Raw genomic sequence first — 23084 nt, forward strand, 5'->3', positions numbered from 1 at the left:
GTTGTATTCAGGATTAATATGCTATATACACGGGTCATATTAAACCACAGGGTTGACACTACTAAATTGTCAAATTGTTACCTATTGTAGTATTTTAATAAATAAGACTTTCTAAGATAACAATACGAATACTAAAAATCTGGACTAAAAATAAGGCGTATAGGTACAGTTTTCAATTTGTTAGTGGGCATGACGTAAAACAGCGAAGCAAATAATTCAACTTTATTTATAACTTATATAGGACAATGCTGTTGATTAAAAAATACTCCATTCCAGGACCTTTTGTTTTCCAAATAATTAATATTATTGTTTCAGTTCGACGGGTTCAAACAGAAAGACTTGAAAGCAGAGAAAACTGTGTATCTTATAATCGGCATGACTTTATCAGATGACAATACTAATATTAAAATAAGGCTTGCGCATAGTTATATACTTTAATTCAGTCACGGACCCGTGATATCACGGGTGTGTTCTAGTTTGTATATATATTTCTCAGGGATATGTGTAAAATTGATTATAGAAATAAGTATAATTTTGATTTATTCAATTTTTCCAAGTTAACTAAGATACCTGTCTTGTAAACAAGGTTTCCTTCCTACTTGATGGATCCCTCTGGGAACAGTCAATATATAGGTTCCTTAATCACTCATGGAACAGTCAAAACATATATACAATTATGTTCCTTGATAACTCTGGGAACAGTCAATATATAAAATTATGTTCCTTGATCACCCTGGGAACAGTCAATATATATGATCCTGGATCACTACAGGGTTATGTAGAAGGTTATTCCAGTTTGGAGATAAGTTTCGAGGTTAGGGTTAGTGTTGGTTACGGTAAGGTTTAATATAAAAGATAGTTTAGTATACCGCCATACGCTGATATGCCCTAAAATAATATAAGGCCACACATTTTATGATGAAATATTTATGAAATTTTCTTTTTTCGCTTGTTGCAAGAAAATCAGTTTGGTGCAGCATTTTTACTGTTACTTACTAAAAGCATATCATATCATATCTTATTTTAAAATTTTATCTCAGAAAGTTGTTTTCTTTGTATTCATAAAAAGCCTTTTTTTATGAATAATCTAGCAATTCTAAACAAATGGGGTCTTCAACAGTCAAAAAATATGATAGCATGGTACTGTGCTATTCTTAATGTTCAAGTTGCACGTCATCTAGTCATATACGTTTTATTATCTTTGACTACTATATGACCTATATTGACACGTGTGTTAACTCATAAATAGTAGTCTCAGTTTAAAAAATAAAGCATGGAAAATCTTCATTTTGGCAGAAATAAACCTAAATTCTATGAGGTGGATATTTAAAATGACAATCCACATTAAATTTCTATAGATATCAAAACTGGTTTGCATAGTCCTATTGGAACTACAATTTCCTTAGTTTTAAAAACTACACACAAAAAGGAAAATGAGATTTATATAGTCTATCCTTTATTCAAGATTGATTCAGATGGCGCTTTTTAATCATTTCCTGTTTATCCTCAGAATACGACGAACAAGCGTGAAATAATTGACTTGATACTTTGTTGAGAGTATATATCCCATACATCTTATAGGTAAGGCTCAGCCACAAAATCCTTTGTCTCTTTTATGATTTTGAAGCAAAACAATATCCGAAAGTCTCCTCGGCACGTTATACACTATTATGTTGAAACCAAAGGCAAGCTGTGTCAAAATCACAGGAGGTTGAAATCCTATCAATGAGGGTCTATAAATATGTCAACTCGACTATCACAGTAGAGCTTCTCTCGTAGAGAGAAGCGACAGGAATGCAACGAGAGAAGCTCTACTGTGATAGTCGAGTTGACATATTTATAGACCCTCATTGATAGGATTTCAACCTCCTGTGGTCAAAATTGACAAAAACAATCAAATTTGAATTATCAAATTATATAGTATATGTTTTCAATTTTCGAAGCAAACGCTGAATTACTTTTTATAGCGCCTTTGTAAGACGATAAGATCGATGCTGCGGGTTTTATTTTTATCCTTTAATCTTTTCTTTCTGACAAATTTATCTTGCCATAAATTTCTGCTCTTGGGTTCATGGTTTCATGCCCTAGTCTGAGATAACTATGACACCTAATGGCTGTTTCCTCTTCTGCTTCTGCCAGGTAATGGCCACAATCAACAGACTGATTATTCTGCCATGGTTTGGTGCGCATATTCGACCACCCCCTCCCCCTAACAATCTTTTGGTTTGCCATTAACTCTGGCAAATTATACAAATTGGACGATGCAAGACGTAACGGCCATACTACCATGACGGCCATAGGATGAAACGGCCATACCCCGAAAAGATGAAACGGCCATAGTACAAAAACGGCCATACTTTGTAAAGACGTATCGTCCATGTTTTTTTTTTTTTTTTAAATGTTATAGATGAATTATTTTTGATACTTATAGATGGTTATTATAACTTTTAAATAAACTATACTGTTTTTACATTATTTTTCATCTTAATTTTTGTTATATCATTTGTTTACTCATTATATATTTGCGTAAATGAATGTGTTTAATCTAATAAAATATTAAAATATCATATTGTTTTCTAAATGATTGTTTGATATCTTGCGTATAACAAATAGAACGAATTGAACAAATATTAATGACTATATCCGAATGGGAGATTAATATTTGTCATAATTAAAACAATGAGTTAAGTTTTGAAATATAAAACAAGGTAATCAGCTGTAATCAAGTAATGATTAAGTTGGAAATTTAAGAAGATTGTTGATTGCTTATTATGGCAGATTTTACAGTATTGTGTTCTGTCTCCTACTTTCATGTTGCTAACGTGACGGAGACAAAAATAAGTAACGTTAGCGACATTTGGACATGTAACATGAGCAACAACATCTTTAAAAGTTCAAATGTATGCACACAGTGATGTTTAATATATGCCTGGAGTAATAAAATTGTACAGTCTGGTTTAGAATTTCTAAATATACAGAATGTCATTTGCAGGTGTACTTTATATCAAATGAATACACATGAAACCAATTCATAATAGTAACATTAGCAACATCTACTATCATGACATTACGTTTTGTTGCGAACGTCTTTTTGATGGACGGAATACATTTAAGGTCCTCTTGTAACGATATTACATACAACTAACCTTCTTTGCTACCCCATCATGTGAAGGAACTGACTCCGAATCTAATTCTGCAAAGGGCGATATCGTAACTCCTATACAGGAGAGTTACAGATCTAAATATATGTTGCTCACGTGACACTGATTTGGACGGAAACCTCAAGTAGTAACGTTCGCAAAAAATAAAACAGCCAATGATATTGATTCCTCAAGTCCTTTGACCCCCTTACGTCATCCAAATTTAATATGATTGCTATTTTCAATTATTTATAAAACCCGGGATAAAAATAACTACAATTGCCTGTCTGAGAACCAACAAGAAAATTGCGATCGTGACATACCACAATGGACGGAAAAGACGTGACGTTAGCAACAATATTATTAAATTACCTTTTTTAGCCTTTACCAATAAAAATCTGCCTTAAAGTTATGATTAAAACACAAAAGAAGACTTTTTATTAAAATATAAGTCCATGTGATAAGGCTCAACTTATAAATAATACTTCAAAATTCCACTCCAAATAAGCTGGATGTCAGTAAAGTAGGTCATGATGTCTATTCCATGTCCAATATTTTGAAATTGAAAACCCTCTAATTCTAACAAAAAACACAAGCACAGAGTAATTTTTATTTTTATTTACTCAGAAAGACACATTTTATTCAATAACATAATGCATTACTCCATTACACAGTCTGTTTCACAGTTTCAGCAATTGCTTTTTTGATGGATACAAAAAAACAATAATTCCTTCTTATTGTAAAATCTGCCTTATTACTTCTTTGATGAACACAAGTATTAACTATGCCTTTGTCAAGAAATTGTAAAGAAAATACAATTCAAAATCACTATAAAAACACAACTCCCAAGCTGAGTTCAAGCGGAGTGAAAACATACATTTGGTTGTGAAATTCTTGTAAAAATACAAGCTGTTTGAGCAGTCTTTTTGATATACCGACCTTGCTTTATAAAAGTAACCAGAAATGTCGGTGGCACTCATTTGGGAAATTGCTGTTCATCATGTCATACCCTTGTGTGCTATGTGACCACATACCACAAGATATGGAGGTTGAGGTACATATACGTTATTGTATTATTTCTTTAAATGTTGTGCGTTCGACAGAATTGTTTAATTTCTTATCGTTTCTTTATTATTTTGTATTAGAAGAAAAATTGTATTCAACATAAATGTTTCATTTTTTGTGGTTGACTATTAGTCCGAATAAGTGCTGTTTTGCCAAAGTTCTCAAACCGTTACTTATATACAATGTATGATTACCTATAAAAGACCGATCATAAATCATATTAATCCAATCATTGGGCGCGTGTGTCTGTTTAATGCAAAGTAAACAAATTACGGAGGTGTTAATCCTTTAATTAGTTTATGTGATTGCCAATTAGAGACAGATCGTAAGTTGTGGCGTTGCACATCATCAATATTTAGTATTGCTAAGTAATCAGGTGTTAGCCCATTTACATTGACTGTAAACTATAAGAAAGAAAAAAAATCAGAATTATTAAACAATGTGTCTGATGATCATGACAAATATAACTCGAACTTGATGAATTGCCTTCCTTAGAGTTAACCTTTACACTGAGTCCTGTTTTTAATTTCACCAAGACTGAGATTAGAAGATTTTTATAGTTTAGAATAATATATATTTTTTACAGATATAAATTAATAAAAAGATCTGTAACATGTGCTTGTATTTATATATCGTCATTGACAGCGACAGTCAACATTCCTACAGTTAAAAATTCATATAAAATATGATGCCTTTATATCACATTACAATAAAAATGATTCTTCAGAAAATGTTTACAACTGATAATGAAGAAATAAACAATATACTAACATAATATGGCCGCAACAAGTTGTAAACACGAGCGATGATGATCAAGCAAAGATAACTCTTACAAGAATAAATAAAATCTTCTGGACAGAATAAAAGTACTACACAATCATATTTATGTTATTATTATGAACAAATACTTATTTTTTGTATTATATTTTATGTAATAAACTCAATAAAAAAAAATAAAAGTGTGGACGATACGTCTCACAATGTGTGGCCGATATGTCCCATGGACGATATGACGGTATGGCCGACACATCCTAGGGCCGTCATGGAAGTATGGCCGTCGCGTCTCGAAAGCAAATTGGACATCAAATTGTTCATTTTTCTTTTTTTATCTTTTCATTTATGTAAGTTTCACCAACCTGTCATAAATTGGAGTTCCTCTACCCATAGAGGTTATATAAATAGATCAATTGAACAAAATTGTTTGAAAGTATTAATTTAAATTTTGTAGATTTATGTTTGTTAGTTCATGTGGTTCTTTTTTGTTTTATCTTTTTAGATGACCTGAGTTACAGATTCAAGAATCTGTGATTATGGCACCAAACAACCCATTACCAATATGGGGTAATGAAAAGACAATGAATTTAAATCCTTTAATTTTAACTAACATACAATCATCACCTTACTTTAAAGTCAATTTATATGAACTGAAGACCTACCATGAAGTTATTGACGAAATATATTATAGAGTAAGTATATATAAAGATTGGAAGCAATGTCACTGCCTTAAAAGCTACATCAAACAACATACATGTGCATGCAGTCAGTCATAGACATGACCATGATATTAAAAAGCAATCAATTAATATACTTAGATATTCAAGATCTAAATTATTGTGTACATAAGTAAAATTTAAATTTTATTTAGAGTCGGCATATATATATATCAGTGGTCTCGCTAGCCCAAAATAGAAGGGCGCCGCGCCCTGGGTGCCTCCATCCGCGCCCTTCTGCCCTGACGTCTTTTTCCAAAATTATCTTGTGCCGTTTTGGTAAAATTTTGTTTCATCGATTTCTGATCTCCAAGTTAATTACATATATGACACCTGTGTGATTGCCCCCAGGTTAATCATGTCATTACAATCAATTTCAAAGATAAAGACTTCAAAGGTGTTTAAAATAACTAGGTAATTTAATTAGGACAATGTATCTTTTTATCATACTTTTGATGAATGTGTCAGCGAGTGTGTTTAGCTTGGGTCATGTTTAGCTTGGGTCAGCATTTTCAATCTCCAAGTCACAATGGAAGAACGTATATAAATGAAGACTTTCATGTCTTTAGAATTGAATTTAAGTCATCAAAATAAAACTATGCCTTTACAGAAATGCCTTCCATCTCAACTTGTTAGCGACAAGCACAGTTTTTAATTAACCCAATTGGGTGGAAATTGATTTTGGAGTTACTTCCCCTGTTTTAGCTTATTATAAATTTGTGCTCTACAAATATTATTTAGTATCAAAAAAAGGAATAAATTACCAATTGAATATATAATAACATAATAATGTTACTGTCTTTGAACATATTAAAAAATGTATATTGCAATTTCTACTTGATAATTATACTTTTAGCAATCCATGTTCTAAACATTGTTAAATTAGTAATGCTCTCAGATTCAGATTAAATGATGTATTAAAAGCTATAATTCCTATATAGATTAAAAAAAAAAAAAACACCACATATTCTGTGATAATGGGTAGAGTGAAGTTAAACTGTAAAAACATAATATGTTGATGAAGATCATGTACTATATCATTCATAACTACACAAACAATGAAATAAAGACTATAGTTGAAAAGCATCTTTATTTAAAAAAAAAACAACATATACAGTAAAAAAAAAAGAGATTCGTTAACTCGTGATACACACAGACTAAAAAATGAGCAGTGCCTTTTCTTATCATAAAAAGTGCCCTGCCCTCCACTGGCACCCTGCCCCTTTTGATTTCTAGCTAGAACACTGTATATACATAATAACAAGCAAAACATGAGCTCTGGTGAGCTCTTTAAAATTTGCGAAAAATAAATTAAAAATTAATGATCTTGTTGAGGCAATTTACAGTGTACATGTACATTGTATATATATACCTAAACTTGTCAAGAATTTTTTGTTATTAGCAACTAGCGCATATGAATCTTTCTGTTCTAAAAATGGTAAAGTTCCACTAAATTATAGACCAATAATTAAAAATATTTCCTAAATGTGTTCCGTTGAAATTTGATATGGTGTATACATGTATAACTTTAAGTTCACAGCAATTGCATTAAAGCAATCTTTTACCTTCATTGCTAACAAACACTTTGATTTACAGATTTACATGTATTTATTATTTTTGTTATGTAATAACTAACTGTAAAGTTTATATGGCAATAAAATATTGAATTGAATTGATTTAAAATTATTTTCAATGAGTCTTTAAACTCTTTTACTTCAAATGAAGTACACATGTACAAGGTATATATGTAGCATTAGATGCCTTCATTTTAGAAAATGATCTATTGTTTGAACTAGTTGATAGCTGTTTTTTGTTTTCAGGTTGATCATTTAGAACCATGGGAGAAAGGCAGCAGGAAAACAGCGGGACAAACAGGCATGTGTGGCGGGGTATGTGTTTTGATAACTAAAAACATGAAATAAGGAACATAATATTGCTGTATATACTGAGTATAATAGTAAAGCACACAAATATTTATATGCCAAGGCATAAAGTGGCATTAAGTTTTACCTTTGTCTGTATGCCCCATGGTTAGTTTCGGTTCACTAACTTAAGATGGTCGAATGTTATGAAAGTGCTTATCACCAAACAGCTTTCTTGAGTAATGTTCCTTTATAAATGGAAAAAATGCTAAGTTTATGTCATTTCCACACTAAATTGTCTCAACAAAATGTTAAAAAGATCATTAATTTTAAATTTATTTTTTCGCAAATTTAAATTTTGTTTAAAAGATATGTTGCTTGCAATGGTTAAAAATTGAAAATATTTCAATGATTTAAAATTTAATTTCCCCAGAATTAAACATTCAAATTTGGATTTTGAGAAAGATAATTTAAAAACTTGTGTGAAAAGAAAGAAATTATGAACATTGTATTATCTTTATATGTTTAGGTGAGGGGAGTTGGAGCAGGAGGAATTGTTTCTAGTGCCTATTGTTTATTATACAAATTATTCACTCTGAGACTAACCAGAAAACAAGTCAATGGATTGATAGCACACTCAGATTCACCTTACATTAGAGGTCTGGGGTTTATGTACATACGGTAAGTAAGATTGACTAAGAACACAATGTCTCACATGATATGCATGGGTCTCCTAGAATATTATATAACTGTTAAGAAATTATTTTTGATAAAAAGAGATCAGGATCTATTCTTGTATTGGAGATCACCACACTAGGGAAAGATAGCCCGATTCTTTCCCTGGGATTTCAGTTTTCACTTTAAATATGCATCAGAGTAAGGATTTTATTTTCATAGATTTTCCATTAAAATTAAAACCTAAGATGACTTACTGGGAGGTTCCTGTTAGGTGTTGGATTGTAACATGGAAAAGAGTTTTGACTCTGGTGGAAAAGGTATTTATTGGCTAAAAGCATAACTTTTGACTGACAGTACGCCACTAAAGACATTGGAATTTTGAGTAAAACTTACTTTTCATGACGCACACCAAACAGGGGCCTTTACTCTGAATATTGAGGAAATTCATCTATGCAATTGCTAGGGATAACTGATGAACAGGACCAACATCCAAATTAAGGGAATATATAAAAAAGAAGATGTGGTATGATTGCCAATGAGACAACTATCAACAAAAGACCAAAATGACACAGACATTAACAACTATAGGTCACCGTACGATCACCATTTCACAATGCTAATTTATAGTTTATAAAATTGTCAATTTTTATAACTGCAATGAATATCCTTTAACAGTTTTTAAATGCTTTTCTTTATTAGCTTAAGTTGAGTAACTCCAACCTATGAAATAGAAGTAATTTATTTACCAAAGTTATAAGTATATCTTGAAATTAGGAAAGATAACCATTAATTTATAGATGGTTACAGGATACATTAGTGTACAGAAAGAGAAATGACATGAATGAAACTTAATTTTAACAGAAGTTGGTTAGAATTGATATAAGAGATTTTGATTCTGAGATTCCTAGGATATAACAGTTTTATTTATTATAAGTATATGAATCTATTTTAGGCTCATGACTCAGACGTACTTATAAATCTATTTTAGGTATACACAAGATCCTAAAGAACTATGGGACTGGTTTGAGGCTTACTTAGATGACGAAGAGGTGAGTCAAAACAAACCACCAAAAATTTCAGACATTAAAAAAAAAAATCCTGCAGTTCTAAAATTAATTCTGTTAAAAATATATTAAGAATTTGAATATCTTGATGCTACAATGTATAGTATTTAAAAGGGGTTTTAAAATTAATTATTACATGACATGCATTCTCAAAAAAATAATGTGTTTGAGAATTATACTTTACCAATGTGGTATACTAAAAATGAAAACAATAAGGTGAAAACATGATTTGAATTTGTTTGAACAAATGAACCAGACAATTAAGTGCAGTGCACCTGATTCTAGAACAAATATTTGTGAAATTTAGTTCAAAAATGAACTGCAGGTTAACATCCATACACTAAAATCACACACACAAACATAAATATGGATTATCAGAGAGCAGCACTATTTAGTGGTGAGTATACTGTAACTTAAGTTTTTTTCTTACTAATTTGGGAAAGGGGGAGGGGTGTGTGGAGGGAAGGAGTTACTCATTTGGCAAGGTTATTTTGTGGATTGTTAAATATTAATTTAGAATTTTATTCCAATATTATTGACTTAAATGACATTATCCTAAGTTGGGAGGGCAAATGATGAAAAAGAATATCCCTAAAGCACAAAACAGTCACTTTTTAAAAACATTTCTGTGAAGTACATGTTTCTTCTCTACTTATTTTAAGCTAAGCCATAGCATAATTTTAGATACATTTTTGTATTTGGGAAAAAAATATATAAAAGCAGTTAAATATTAAGCAGCTTGTTAAACCTGGAGTTTATGAATACGTCTTCAACCAAAAACGTTCTCTTTATAAGTTATGAAATGGGGTTAACAATTATCTTGATAATAAAAGAACTTATTTTCTTTTGTAGAATGTATTATAGTGTGTTTTCAGGGGAGTTGCTCTAGTTGCCAACAAGTGGTTAGCTCTGACAGAGAAAGGCTGATGGACCTCAACTAGAGGTTATAATATGAGCCCCAAAAGAGTTATTTTTATATATATATCTTTTTAGAAATTGTACAGTATACTGTTATAGTTTATGGTTAATTCATTTGAAAGTTTTTTGTAAAAATTTGACATATAGGAGCATATATGATGCATTAAATGACCAATCTCATTAAAATCAACTGTCAGTGTTTTGAGCTACGATATTCTCCAACCTAAGAGGAAGCGTAGCGTATCACAATATTTGATTTTAATCTGACTGCTTTCACAAATACAAAGTGTGATATTAACAACTATTTAAAGCCAACAAACATGACAGAACATAATTTATTGAAAGGCAAATAGTATTATTTTAAAAACACATGTCACATTCCTGAAACGAATATTAGTAAAGGCCTGAAACTAACAGCATAACAGTGAAAACTGTAGGAGTATGTGTGTGAATATACCAACATATGTCATCGACCATTGTCAGTTGTTAAAAGTTAACATTTGTAGCAGACTGAAATTATTTGAAAACCATTTTTTAAAAAGAATGATTTTTTGCTATATACATGCATTTCAGTTATTAAAACAAGTATTATAAAAAGATGTTTTTCATGTGATCAGTTAAATTTGTAGCAGAGATTAACATTAGTTATCTTAAGATCACAATACATTTTATTTTGTCAAATAATTTGAAGTATGAAATTTATTAAAGTTGGTTTTCAGTAATTTCAGAAGTATAAGTGTTGAAAAAATGGGATGTTGCAGAAAATGTACAGGGCTTGGTTAACTTTCATTTCTTACCACCGGTAGCTAGAGCAAAACCCAAGGTACTTGTAACGTTTTCCTGGTTTTAACCTTCTCAATGTCTTTTACAGGAAATTGATGTCAAGGCTGGAGGAGGACACAAAATAACCATTGGTCACATGGTACGACAATGTCTAGTTAAACTAGAGTGGTATAGTACTCTATTTCCCAGAATTCCTGTGCCCGTTCAGAAAAGTATAATGGAGAAAATAAAGGAAAACCCACCCAAACAAGAGGAAGAGGAGCATAGTTCAAGGAAAGGATCTCCGAAACATATACCTGATGGGGAATTATCATTTGGGGAAGCTGAAAAACATGCTCAGAGGCGACCCAGGTAACTCAATATTTCTTAAAAGTGTCGTTGAAGAATGTGTTTTTAGCTCACCTGGCCGAAAGGCCAAGTGAGCTCTTCTCATCACTTGGCGTCCAGCGTCGTCCGTCGTTGTCCTGCGTTAACTTTTACAAAAATCTTCTCTGAAACTACAGGGCCAAATTTAACCAAACTTGGCCACAATCATCATTGGGGTATCTAATTTAAAAAATGTGTCCGATGACCCGGCCAACCAACCAAGATGGTCGCCATGGCTAAAAATAGAACAATGGGGTAAAATGCAGTTTTTGGCTTATAACTCAAAAACCAAAGCATTTAGAGCAAATCTGACATGGGGTAATATTGTTTATCAGGTCAAGATCTATCTGCCCTGCAATTTTCAGATGAATCGGGACATTTCGTTGTTGGGTTGCTGTCCCTGAAATGGTAATTTTAAGGAAATTTTGCTGTTTTTGGTTATTATCTTGAATATTATTATAGATAGAGATAAACTGTAAACAGCAATAATGTTCAACAAAGTAAGATCTACAAATAAGTCAACATGACCAAAATGGTCAGTTGACCACTTTAGGAGTTATTGCCCTTTATAGTCAATTTTTAACCATTTTTCGTAAATCTTAGTAATCTTTTAGAAAAATCTTCTCCTCTGAAACTACTGGGCCAAATTTAACCAAACTTAGCCATAATCATCATTGGGGTATCTAGTTAAAGAAATGTGTCCTGTAACTCTGCCAACAAACCAAGATGGCCGCCATGGCTAAAAATAGAACATGGGGGTAAAATGCAGTTTTTGGCTTATAACTCAAAAACCAAAGCATTAAGAGCAAATCTGACAGGAAGTAAAATTGTTGATCAGGTCACGATCCATCTGCCCTGGAATTTTCAGATAATTCGGATAATTGGTTGTTAGGTTGCTGCCCCTGAATTGGTAATTTTGAGGAAATTTTGCTGTTTTTTTGTTATTATCTTGAATGTTATTATAGATAGAGATAAACTGTAAATAGCAATAATGTACAGCAAAGTAAGAACTAAAAATAAGTCAGTATGACCAAAATAGTCAATTGATCCCCTAAGGAGTTTTTGCCCTTCATAGTCAATTTTTAACAATTTTCTTAAAATTTGAAGATTTTCAATAACATTTTCCACAGAAAGTAATGTTATAGATAGAGATACTTGTAAGCAACAAGAATGTTTAGTAAAGTAAGATCTACAAACACATCACCATCACCAAAACACAACTTTGTCATGAATCCATCTGTGTCCATTGTTTAATATTCACATAGACCAAGGTGAGTGACACAGGCTCTTTAGAGCCTCTAGTTATGTATTGCAAATTATTTAACTAAATAAAGAGATTCTTTTTTAACAATAAAATGATATAAATAGGACCAGTGTTTTAATGCACCTTAGTTAGTATGAAACAGAGATATATTTTTTTAATTTAAACAAGACTGAGAAATGTGGACACTTTGTATGCTTACTGTATCTTACATGTATACATGCATGAGAAAAAATGTATTCAAACAAATTATCAACAAAGACAGAGAAAAGAAGATGAAAGGTTGTTAATAAACATTTGGTATAAATCATGTTGTTTTGCCAAAAATAAATTACAAAACATTTAAAATACTATATTACAATTTAAAAAATGTACATAGTAGTGCTCACTTTCTATTGCTTTCAGGCTGTTTTCAAATTAATTCTGTGTTCCTTCTATATTTACTTTATAAAGCCAGAGGTCTGAATTTTTTAATACCCTTTGGACAGTTAATTGCTCATTCTGAATCAGTGTACCATTGATAAAAGAGGGGCAAAAGATATCGGAGGGACAGTCAAACTCATAGATCGACAATTAACTGACAACAGCATATAGCTAAAAAGAAAAAGAAAAAGACAAATAATAGTATGCAAGACACAACATAGAAAACTAAAGACGAAGCAAGTTATGTAAATGTTAACAGGGTTGAGCTCCAGTTTTATTTTCTTGACTTTTTATATATTTTTTCCAGTCCAACACCTCAGAGGAGAGGATCACCACCTGTTAAACGTCCATCAAAAGCCAGGTCTAGGTCTAGATCACCACATATAAAAAAGCGTCAATCAAAAGCGAGGTCTAGATCAAGGTCTCCACGACGTAGATCACCCAAAAGATCACCTCCCAGAAGATCACCTCCTAGAAGACCTAGGTCTCCGCCATACCGCCGTCGTTCACCACACAGAATATATCGTCCCAGGTCTCCTCCAAGACATGTACAAGTTGATGACTTTGCAAGAGAACTTGAAAGGGAAAAAGCTAGACAGAGACGAGAGAAAGAGCGTGGAGTTAGCAGGTCAAGGTCTCCTGTCCCTCGTCGAAGATCTCGATCTAGGTCACCGATTAGAGAGAGGAGAAGAAAATCAAGATCACCTGATAGAAAACATCATCATAAAAGTTCACATGATAAACATTCAAGACATTCATCAGAAAAAAAGCATGATAGATGAAAATATATTTAGGCATCATTATTATCATTTGTCTTGTTTAATTACTGGTATTTAGGAAAAGTCATGTAGAATTCTGGATCATGATATGTAAAACCTTTCCAAAATATGCATTGGATTACGATCCATAATTAGATATATGAAGATATAGCCTAACACTGACAGTTCTTTTAACTGTCACTTTATTTTTAGGTGAAATTGGTGCAAAAAAACAAACCCAGAAGATTAACTTGTCTTAGGGTCATTAATTTGTTGGTCACGGAACATTATTTTTAAGGAAACTTGTATGATATTTAAAATATTTTGTTAAACACAAGCATTAAGGGAATGATATTATATAAACATGCTGTCCATCAATGATTGTGAAAAGTCAATGTCAAACTATAAATCAGAATTTGATTTGTATTATAGGCCTAAAAAGTTTTATTGTGTGTTTAGGCCCATTGCAGTAATTTGGACACACATGTATGTTAACCTCTTTGAGATCAGAATAACTTTTAATAGGAAATACTCTTTAATGTTCATGAATATTTATTTAAGAGTAAGAAAAATGTGCAATTGAACATCTCTTTACAGCCATATTTAAGTTCTCTAAAATGCAAAGGTTTGTCTATTTTTTAAACTGCATTATAAAACATGTCCTTGTTGAATGTTGAAATATATAATCTTGTTTCGGTTGTGCATCCTTGTATCTCCAGATACTTTCATGAATTATTTCCAATCGATCAGTTCTGAGAGTTATCCTACTTTATATTGTAGATGGACAAGAAAACGTAATATACCCCTGTCTTAGCACAAAAATAAACCATAGAAAAGCCTACTACATTATACAATTTTGCTTTATAGAAAGTTGAGCAAACACACCAATTGAAGATTTTTTTTACAATCATATTTCATCCACTCATAGTCAATTGGGTCATAAAACAAATATTTTATTGTTTTAGCTAATGTTTCATCCGATATTGTTTATTGTATTTTAATGTTTTTAGAAAACTGAAAATGTGGGAAAATTTCATTTTTATTTTTTAACCAGTCATGATGATATGTACACAGTGAAGAAAACTTGTTTTAAAATGTCAGAATAAATGATTTTTATATATGTCTATCTTTACATTTTTATCCGTGGCTGAGACCATGTCAGCCAGTAACTGCCATTTCTTGAATGATGTTTGTCACTTTTGAATAAATTTTAGTAATGAATGTAACCTGACAATTGTTTCAGCTGTATGACATTTTTATATGTCGGATATCATCTTGTAAAATATAATTAGATTTTGTGTCCCTGAAAAAAGCTGAGTATACAATAAATGAAGTAACCAGTGTCTGATCTTCCAAGAATGAATACATTGTTAAAAACCTTATTAAAAGTAATATAAAAGCTGTGCCTTTTATGAACGCAAGAGTCTGTCTCCATAAACTCAGGAAATGACTTTTAGTGCTGATGCAGGTTAAAGCAATTTATCAAATCAATCAATTTAGGAGATACTTTTATTAACCGGTTTTTTTTGACAAAAATGTCGGTTATTGATTTGGGGATGTACAGCGGGCAGTCCGGCGGGCGGCAACCAAATGTTGTCTGTGCATTTACTCATAAACCGTTCAACCAAAGCTTTTAAAATTTTAATATGTTGTTACTGACAACAAAATGAAGGTCAAGTTCAATAATGACGATTTTGACTTTTACCGTTCAGGAGTTATAGTTCTTGAAAGATTGAAAAATGGCATTTCCAGTCATGTCCGTTCATTTACCCATGAACTGTTCAACCAAACCTTCCCAAATTTTAATATGTTGTTACTGATGACAAAATGGAGTTCAAGTTCAATAATGACGATTTTGACTTTTACCGTTCAGGAGTTATGGTTCTTGAAAGATTGAAAAATGGCTTTTCCAGTCGTGTCTGTGCATTTACTCATGAACTGTTCAACCAAATTTTAATATGGTGTTACTGATGACAAAATGGAGGTCAAGTTCAATAATGTCGATTTTGACTTTTACCGTTCATCAGTTATGGTTCTTGAAAGATTGAAAAATGGCGTTTCCATTCATGTTGTTGCATTTACTCATGAACCATTCAACCTAAGCTTTTCAAATTTTAATATGTTGATACTGATGACAAAATGGATGTCAAATTAGATATTGAGATAGTCGTTGTGACAGCCTCTTGTTGTATTTTAAGCTTAGTCTATGTAAAATTTAGGGTTAACTTGTAAATTTAAAGTATCTTCTGATATGAGGTCACTGGTGGATCTAAATGAAAAGATATAAGGGGCATGAAAACCAAATTTTATGTAGGCCAAGCTTAGAATACAGTTATATCTTTACAAAAGCAATAGATAATCAATTTACCACATTATTTTGTTAGACCACAATAATTCAAGATTCAAAAAGAATCAGTGTTCTCTTTTTTGGAACTTTTTATCTCTCCTGCTGTAGCAGAGGGGCATCAAGTTTTACCCTTGACCGTCTGTACATATGTCCCAAAGTTGTTTTGCTCTTTCTTTAGTTTGCTTCAACCAAATGTTATGAAACCTATACAAAAAGCTAATTATCACAAAATACAAATCAAGTTTGAATTTTGGTGGTGTCATTTCTACCGTTCTATTGAGTTTTGCCCCTTTACAAATGGAAAAATAGGAATCTTATATCTGTTATAAAAATGTCGATGTAATTGTCAAAAGTAATTTTTAAAATTGGAGTTATCTTCCTTTCTGTATCTGTATTTCCCACTTGTGTAATTAGGATGGGTACGTCACAGATTCCTTTCGGCTATTATGTGACGGGTTGGTCTGCGCACAATTAGTCGCGCTTACTGAGGAGTGCTGATTTAAACTCCTCGGTAGTAGTGGCGCACACTACTGAGTCTTCCAGATGGTTCCAGTTTATTGCAGTGCGCACAAAAATAGAGTTCTTGTATTGTTCTGTCTTACTGGTTGGAACTATGACCGCACGTTTGTTGTTGCGGACTTGGTGGTCTATAATGTTTTTTGTTACAAAGTTATTATATGTTGTTGCTTTGATTTGTCTCTTTGGTCTATGAAATTGGATTAAATCGTCGGGAGGAAGCGCTGGTATCTTCCCCTCAACCACTTTGAAAAAGAAGATCAGTCGTTGTTGTTGGCGTCTTGATTGTAATGACGGGAGTTGAAGTTCTTTTAGCATTTTTGTCATACATCCTTCCTCTCTTGATTTGTAGTCTTTGGTAATGAATCTAGCACCTCTCTTTTGTATGGATTCTAGTTTGTCAATGTCTTTTTGGGTATATGGGTCCCAAATAATTGATCTAACTCCATTATTGATCGTATGAGAGCTATATATGCTGTTTTACGGCATTCCATAGGACAGTGTTGTAGGTTCCTTCTAAGGAAGCCTAGGGTAGAACTGGCTTTGTTACACGTATTTGTTATTTGTTCTTTCCATTTAAGATCTTCTTGTATTTGGAGTCCTAGGTATGGGTTGGATGACACTTGTTCAAGCGTGTGGTTGTTAAGGTTGTAAAAACGCTGACTTTTACTTTTCAGGCTAAGCATATAACATTTTTTGGCGTTGAAGCGCATACCCCAGTCGTCGGCCCATTTTTCTAGTGATTTAAGATCCTCTTGTAGTTTGTTATGGTCATTTTGGTTTTTGATTTCCCGGTAGAGCAAACAGTCGTCTGCAAATAGTCGTACTGATGAGTTTACTGCATCTGGGAGATCATTTATATGACACAGGAAGAGGATGGGTCCTAGTACCGTTCCTTGGGGGACTCCGGATTCAACTGAAGCATTTCTTGAGTTTTCTCCATCAAGTTGTACTCGCATTTTTCTTTCGGTTAGGAATGAAGTTAGCCATTTGTGGATATTTCCTCTAATTCCATATTGATCTATTTTGTGCAAGAGTATCATGAGGTACTGTGTCGAACGCTTTTGAAAAATCCAGAATCGCAATATCTACTTGGTTTCCTTTATCGTAGGATTGTAGCATATCATGGATTGTAATGGCAAGTTGGGTCTCACAGGAATATCCAGATCTAAAGCCGTGGTTTAGTGATGTTAATACATTATGCTTTTCCAGATGTTTTAGTATATGACGGCATATGATGTGCTCAAGAAGTTTACATGGTACTGATGTCAATGAGACTGGCCTGTAGTTTTCGGCCGCGTGTCGGTCTCCTTTCTTAAATATGCTAGAGATGTTTGCATTTCTCCAATCCTCTGGTAGTGTACCACTGTCTAGTGAGAGCTGGAATATAAGTGTTATTATTGGTGCCAGATGTTCGGCGCATTGTTTTAGTACTCTGTTTGGTATGTTGTCAGGACCAGATGCTTTGGATGGGTTTACTCTTTGTAGCAGCTTTTTTACTCCTTCTGATCTGATGGTAATTTGATGTATGGAGTCTTTTACCCTGATGTTTGTTTTGGGTAGTGTTTTAGTTGTTCCTTTTGTGAAGACAGACGCAAATTGCTCCAGTAGAATTTGCGCCTTCTCCTTACTGTCGTTTATGAGCTGTCCATGTTTCTTTAGTGGTGCAACCCCTATATTGTCCTGTTTCCTTGACTTAACATACTTCCAGAAAGGTTTTGTGTTGTTCTTATTCATTCCTTCAATTATAGCGTTGTTAATATAATTGTTTTCTGCTTTCCTAATTTCTCTTTTGCATGTTTTTTGGAAATGGCGGTAGTTTGTCCATGATTTTGTTCTTTTGGCCTGGTTATACACGTTTTGTTTTTTCTTCAGCATCTTTTTGATCTTTTGTGTTATCCATGGTAGTCTGTTGTTGGACTGACTATTTTTGATGGTATGTTTTTATCAAGGCTGGCAAATAGGTGTTTCTTGAACATCAGCCATGCTTCGTTGACATTTTGGTTGTTTTGGATACTGTTACTTATCTGTGATAATAGTGAATCTAGATCTTTGTTCACTTCATCCCAGTTCGCTCTTGCCCTTTGTCCATAATTGTAGTTGAATCTTCTAAAGCCAATGTTTTATACAATGCAATGTTCACTGAAAAAAAACCCATATTTATCCTTCGGCTTACAAGCACTTTGATTAATGTCTTCAGTTTTGTCCCTTTATAACTTTATATGATATGCAAGAGGGGGCATCATCTATGTCAAATGTGTTAAAATTTACTTTCAATGCTTCAACTGCATAATAAACAACAATACTAGAATAGAGAATGGAAACCAGGAATGTGTCAAATACAACCAGACAAAAGAGCAGATCACAGTCCAAGGCCACCAATTGGTTCTGAAATGCAGTGTAGAATGCTGCACCCAGAGGTGGGCTTTAGTTGGCCTCTAAAAATAATGTTTAGACAATTTAGAAATCAATTATTTCTTTTATTGTAAAAATTCATGAACCATTCTATGTCAAAAGTTACAAAATATTGAAGAGAAATAAATTTTGCATCCAAGCTTGACTCTATAACTTATTCCCTTCAAATGAAACTTGGGGAAATAATATCGCAATGTTGCTGTTTGCAAGTAAGTCCAACTTGTAGATATTACAGAGGTCTGGTCTCGTCTCTAAACTTCAATGTTAGAGAATGTATTTTTCTTGAATCTTATATAATGTTTAGGTCAATCATTGCTAAGAACATTCATTACTTAGAATAAGGATTGATTATTAATTTGATCGTTATGTAATTTTTTGAAGTAGGAGAGAACTTGAATCATTGATATCAAGGTCATGGTCAGATTATAATATGAACAAGAGATCAAAGTTTTATAGAAGACAGTGCTGTGAGTGCAGATCTCATCTGTAGTGATACAAACACAATCATCGACCTTTGTCAAATTATCATGACAAGAATTCAAGTTAATCAAGATTTGTATGTTGTTAAAAATGGATTTACAAGATTTTTGCACCGGTTTATTACTGTTGCCTCTTGGTCAACACAACAAACTGGTCAATTTATTCCTTGTTACTGCAGTAAAATAACGCTTTTTGGGAAGAAAAAAAACCAACATTGTAAGTTTTCATACCATATATCTTGAAAACCATATAACCAGGTACTCTAAATCTTTTGAACATCAACAATAATCAGGTCAATTTAATTGATATCGTGAGTGTACTCCTTACATAAGTTGTCCCCCCTTTATAATAACCATAGTTGGTTCAATTTCTTTATTATTTTGAAACTATAATGGATAGACAGAAGTTGTGCAGCAAACCTGATCTTCTTATCGTTTGCCTTTACACTTGAATACAATTCTCAAAAAATCTGGTGTCTCTAGAAGTAGAGCTGACAGTCTGGTTTTAATTGAATTTATCACAAGAATATCAACTCTTTAACTATTGAAACATATATAATTTGATGGTCTTTAACTCCACCATTACTATCAGATGGATATAAGGAGTTCCTTTGACGTAAATAGAATCTTCATTGCAAAATTCTGTTGTAAACATGTTCTGCAACTACTTCGTTTGTTTTGTTCCCGCATCGTTGTCAATATTATTGAATTTGACGCAACTGTCATACAAGTGAGAGGTTAAGCTAGCTAGTAAACCAGGTTCAATCCACCATTTTCCACATGAGAAGTCAGGAATATGACAGTTGTTATCCATTCATTTGATGTGTTTGAACTTTTAGCATTGCTATTAGATTAGGGACTTTCCTTTTTGAATTTTCCCCGGACTTCAGCTTTTTTGTGATTTTACTTTTTCGTTACTACCAAGTGGATATGGGGGATTCTTTTGGCATACTCCGTCTTTATTTTTATTGCAAAATTCTATTGTAAACATCTTAAATTTATATAATTTTCACTGTACTCTCTTGTTTATATCTTGTTCATTTATAAAGGGAAATAAATCTTCACATCATTTGGTATTCACAATTAAATAAATCTTTTCATCTTTTCGAAAAACTATACATTGCTTTACCTACAATCTTCCCCTAAGTGCCGATGATATGTTCCTGGTATCGTGACTACAGTCCCGTGCCCTTTTCCCGAATATGGCATGCTGATTTGTTGTTTGTCTATTGGTCTTTTTCTTTTTATGCCCCACCTACGATAGTAGAGGGGCATTATGTTTTCTGGTCTGTGCCTCCGTTCGTTCGTCCGTCTGTGCGTCCGTTCGCTTCAGGTTAAAGTTTTTGGTCTAGGTAGTTTTTGATGAAGCTGAAGTCCAATCAACTTGAAACTTGATACACATGTTCCCCATGATATGATCTTTCTAATTTTAATGCCAAATTATAGTTTTGACCCCAATTTCATGGTTCACTGAACATAGAAAATGATAGTGCAAAGTTCAGGTTAAAGTTTTTGATGAAGTTAAAGTTACATCAACTTGAAACTTAGTACACATGTTCCCTATGATATGATCTTTCTAATTTTAATTCCAAATTAAAGTTTTGACCCCAATTTCATGGTCCACTGAACATAGAAAATGATAGTGCGAGTGGGGCATCCGTGTACTATGGACACATTCTTGTTTTAGCCATAGCATGATCTGTTTAATTTCGACGTATGGGTTTGGGTGATCCTCTGGTGTCTCGTCCATCTTTTGCAGCATATTTCAAAAGCTGGATCCGATTCCCACGGAGTAAAAATTCCTCCCACATTCTCATAAAAAACGGTGACATTTTAATGTCTATTTTGATTACCGTATTCTATTGGGTTGTTGACAAACTGAGTTAACACCTCATTACTTTTAGACAATAGTATGCAAACACTCTTTATATTAGAGTCATAGAAAGATACCAAAGGGACATTTAAACTCGATAAGGCGAAAATCAACTGACAACGCCATGGCAAAAAAGACAAACAAAAACAACAACAAACAAAACATAACATAACACGGAAAACAAATGACTGAGCAACACGAACCCAAACAAAACCGTGTGATCTAGTCCGCTCCAGAAGAGTCAGCAGATCCTGCTTCACACATGGCACCCATTATTTTGCTCATATAAGTACACACCTAATGATACGTCTAGTTCGGCAGGTCACATTCTGGGAACAAGGAGGACGCGATTATGTAAATATAAGAATATCGAATCAACATTATATAGATTAACAACTTTATACCGGATCAGTTTAGTCTATGCACAAAAGTCCTACAGGCCTCAACACAGCATAAAGATTAAACTGTGCAATTACATTTTTGAATAGAACCATACCACTATAAATCCTAGGACAAATATATAGATTATTTTTTTTATCATTTTCAGCGAATAATTAAAAACAATTTTCTTGTAGAAGTCCGTATACATTCTAGTTTTGTTATTTTGGTATGTTTAGTTGCTGTGTGGTATGATTAGCAAATAGAGAATTTTTGGAAAAATGTCCATTAGTTCATGAAGGCTTAAAGTTGCGAGGAAGCAGGCGCGGATCCAGAGGGGGTTTCCGGGGGTTGGACCCCCCTTTTTTTGGACGATCAGGTCCGAGACCACAATTGTCGTCCCTTGATTTTCGTTGTTCACGAATATAGTCCCTAGTGTTAACAGTGGGTTACTTGCCAATAATTTTTATACCCCTTCCAAATTTATTTCTCCGAGTTTAATGCCTCAAATTGTAAGTAGGGGGGTGAAATTACACTGTAAAAAAATTTGGGTCCAGAATTTTACAGGAAAGTAGTGATTTGGTCCAGCTGAAAAAGGTTAAAAATTAGCACTTCGGAAGCTGTCAAAAGATTTCAAGACACCCTAAACACAAAATTGTCCATATTTTGAGTTAGAGGCGATGAAGTTTTCTATAATTTTGATATAATTTGTCCCAAAAGTAGTACAACACACTGTAAAAGTTTCATTGGGAAAGCGCAGGTGGGATTTTTTTTATTTTCATTTATGTTCTAAAAGAAATGCACTACGAATTAATTGTGTTCTCGGACCATCAATGCATTTGAATGGGGACATGTAATTGGAACCCCCTCTGTGTCCTGGGTTAGGACCCCCCCCCCCTTTTAAAATGGCTGGATCCGCCCCTGGGAAGATTGTATAACCTTAACATAAATAAGAAGAATTATAAATGCATGTCAATATACAATAATGACATTAATATTAATTCCAACATTTGCATTATATAGTCACCTCCCCCTAAAACCCTATTCAAATTGTTATCATTTAGGCACATGGTGATATGACCTGCACATCACTGTCAGATTTGTTGTGGTTGATGATGGAAGTTTTTAACTACCTTGACTGGCTCTACAGGATAGACGGAAGACTCTTATATAATAAGGTCGTTTAATTGATTGATGTTTACTTAAGCGGTCTGCAACGGCACTTGGATTATTTTCGTTAAGGACGAGAACAAATGAATAAAATAATC

The 23084-nt window shown here is 33.0% G+C and overlaps 1 protein-coding gene across 1 annotated transcript; it reads left to right on the plus strand.

Annotated features, from left to right (window-relative positions):
• The first annotated feature begins 1445 nt into the window (after positions 1-1445).
• Positions 1446-14928, plus strand: LOC139511620 (pre-mRNA-splicing factor 38B-like). The gene is made up of 7 exons (XM_071298543.1): positions 1446-1581; positions 5482-5671; positions 7516-7584; positions 8087-8238; positions 9224-9284; positions 11089-11351; positions 13358-14928. Exons 2-7 carry the CDS (start codon positions 5516-5518, stop codon positions 13830-13832), a joined length of 1176 nt encoding a protein of 391 aa, XP_071154644.1. The 5' UTR covers positions 1446-1581; positions 5482-5515; the 3' UTR covers positions 13833-14928.
• The last annotated feature ends 8156 nt before the right edge of the window (positions 14929-23084 follow it).

The sequence above is a fragment of the Mytilus edulis genome, chromosome 2 (assembly GCF_963676685.1).
Source record: "Mytilus edulis chromosome 2, xbMytEdul2.2, whole genome shotgun sequence".
NCBI lineage: Eukaryota > Metazoa > Mollusca > Bivalvia > Mytilida > Mytilidae > Mytilus > Mytilus edulis.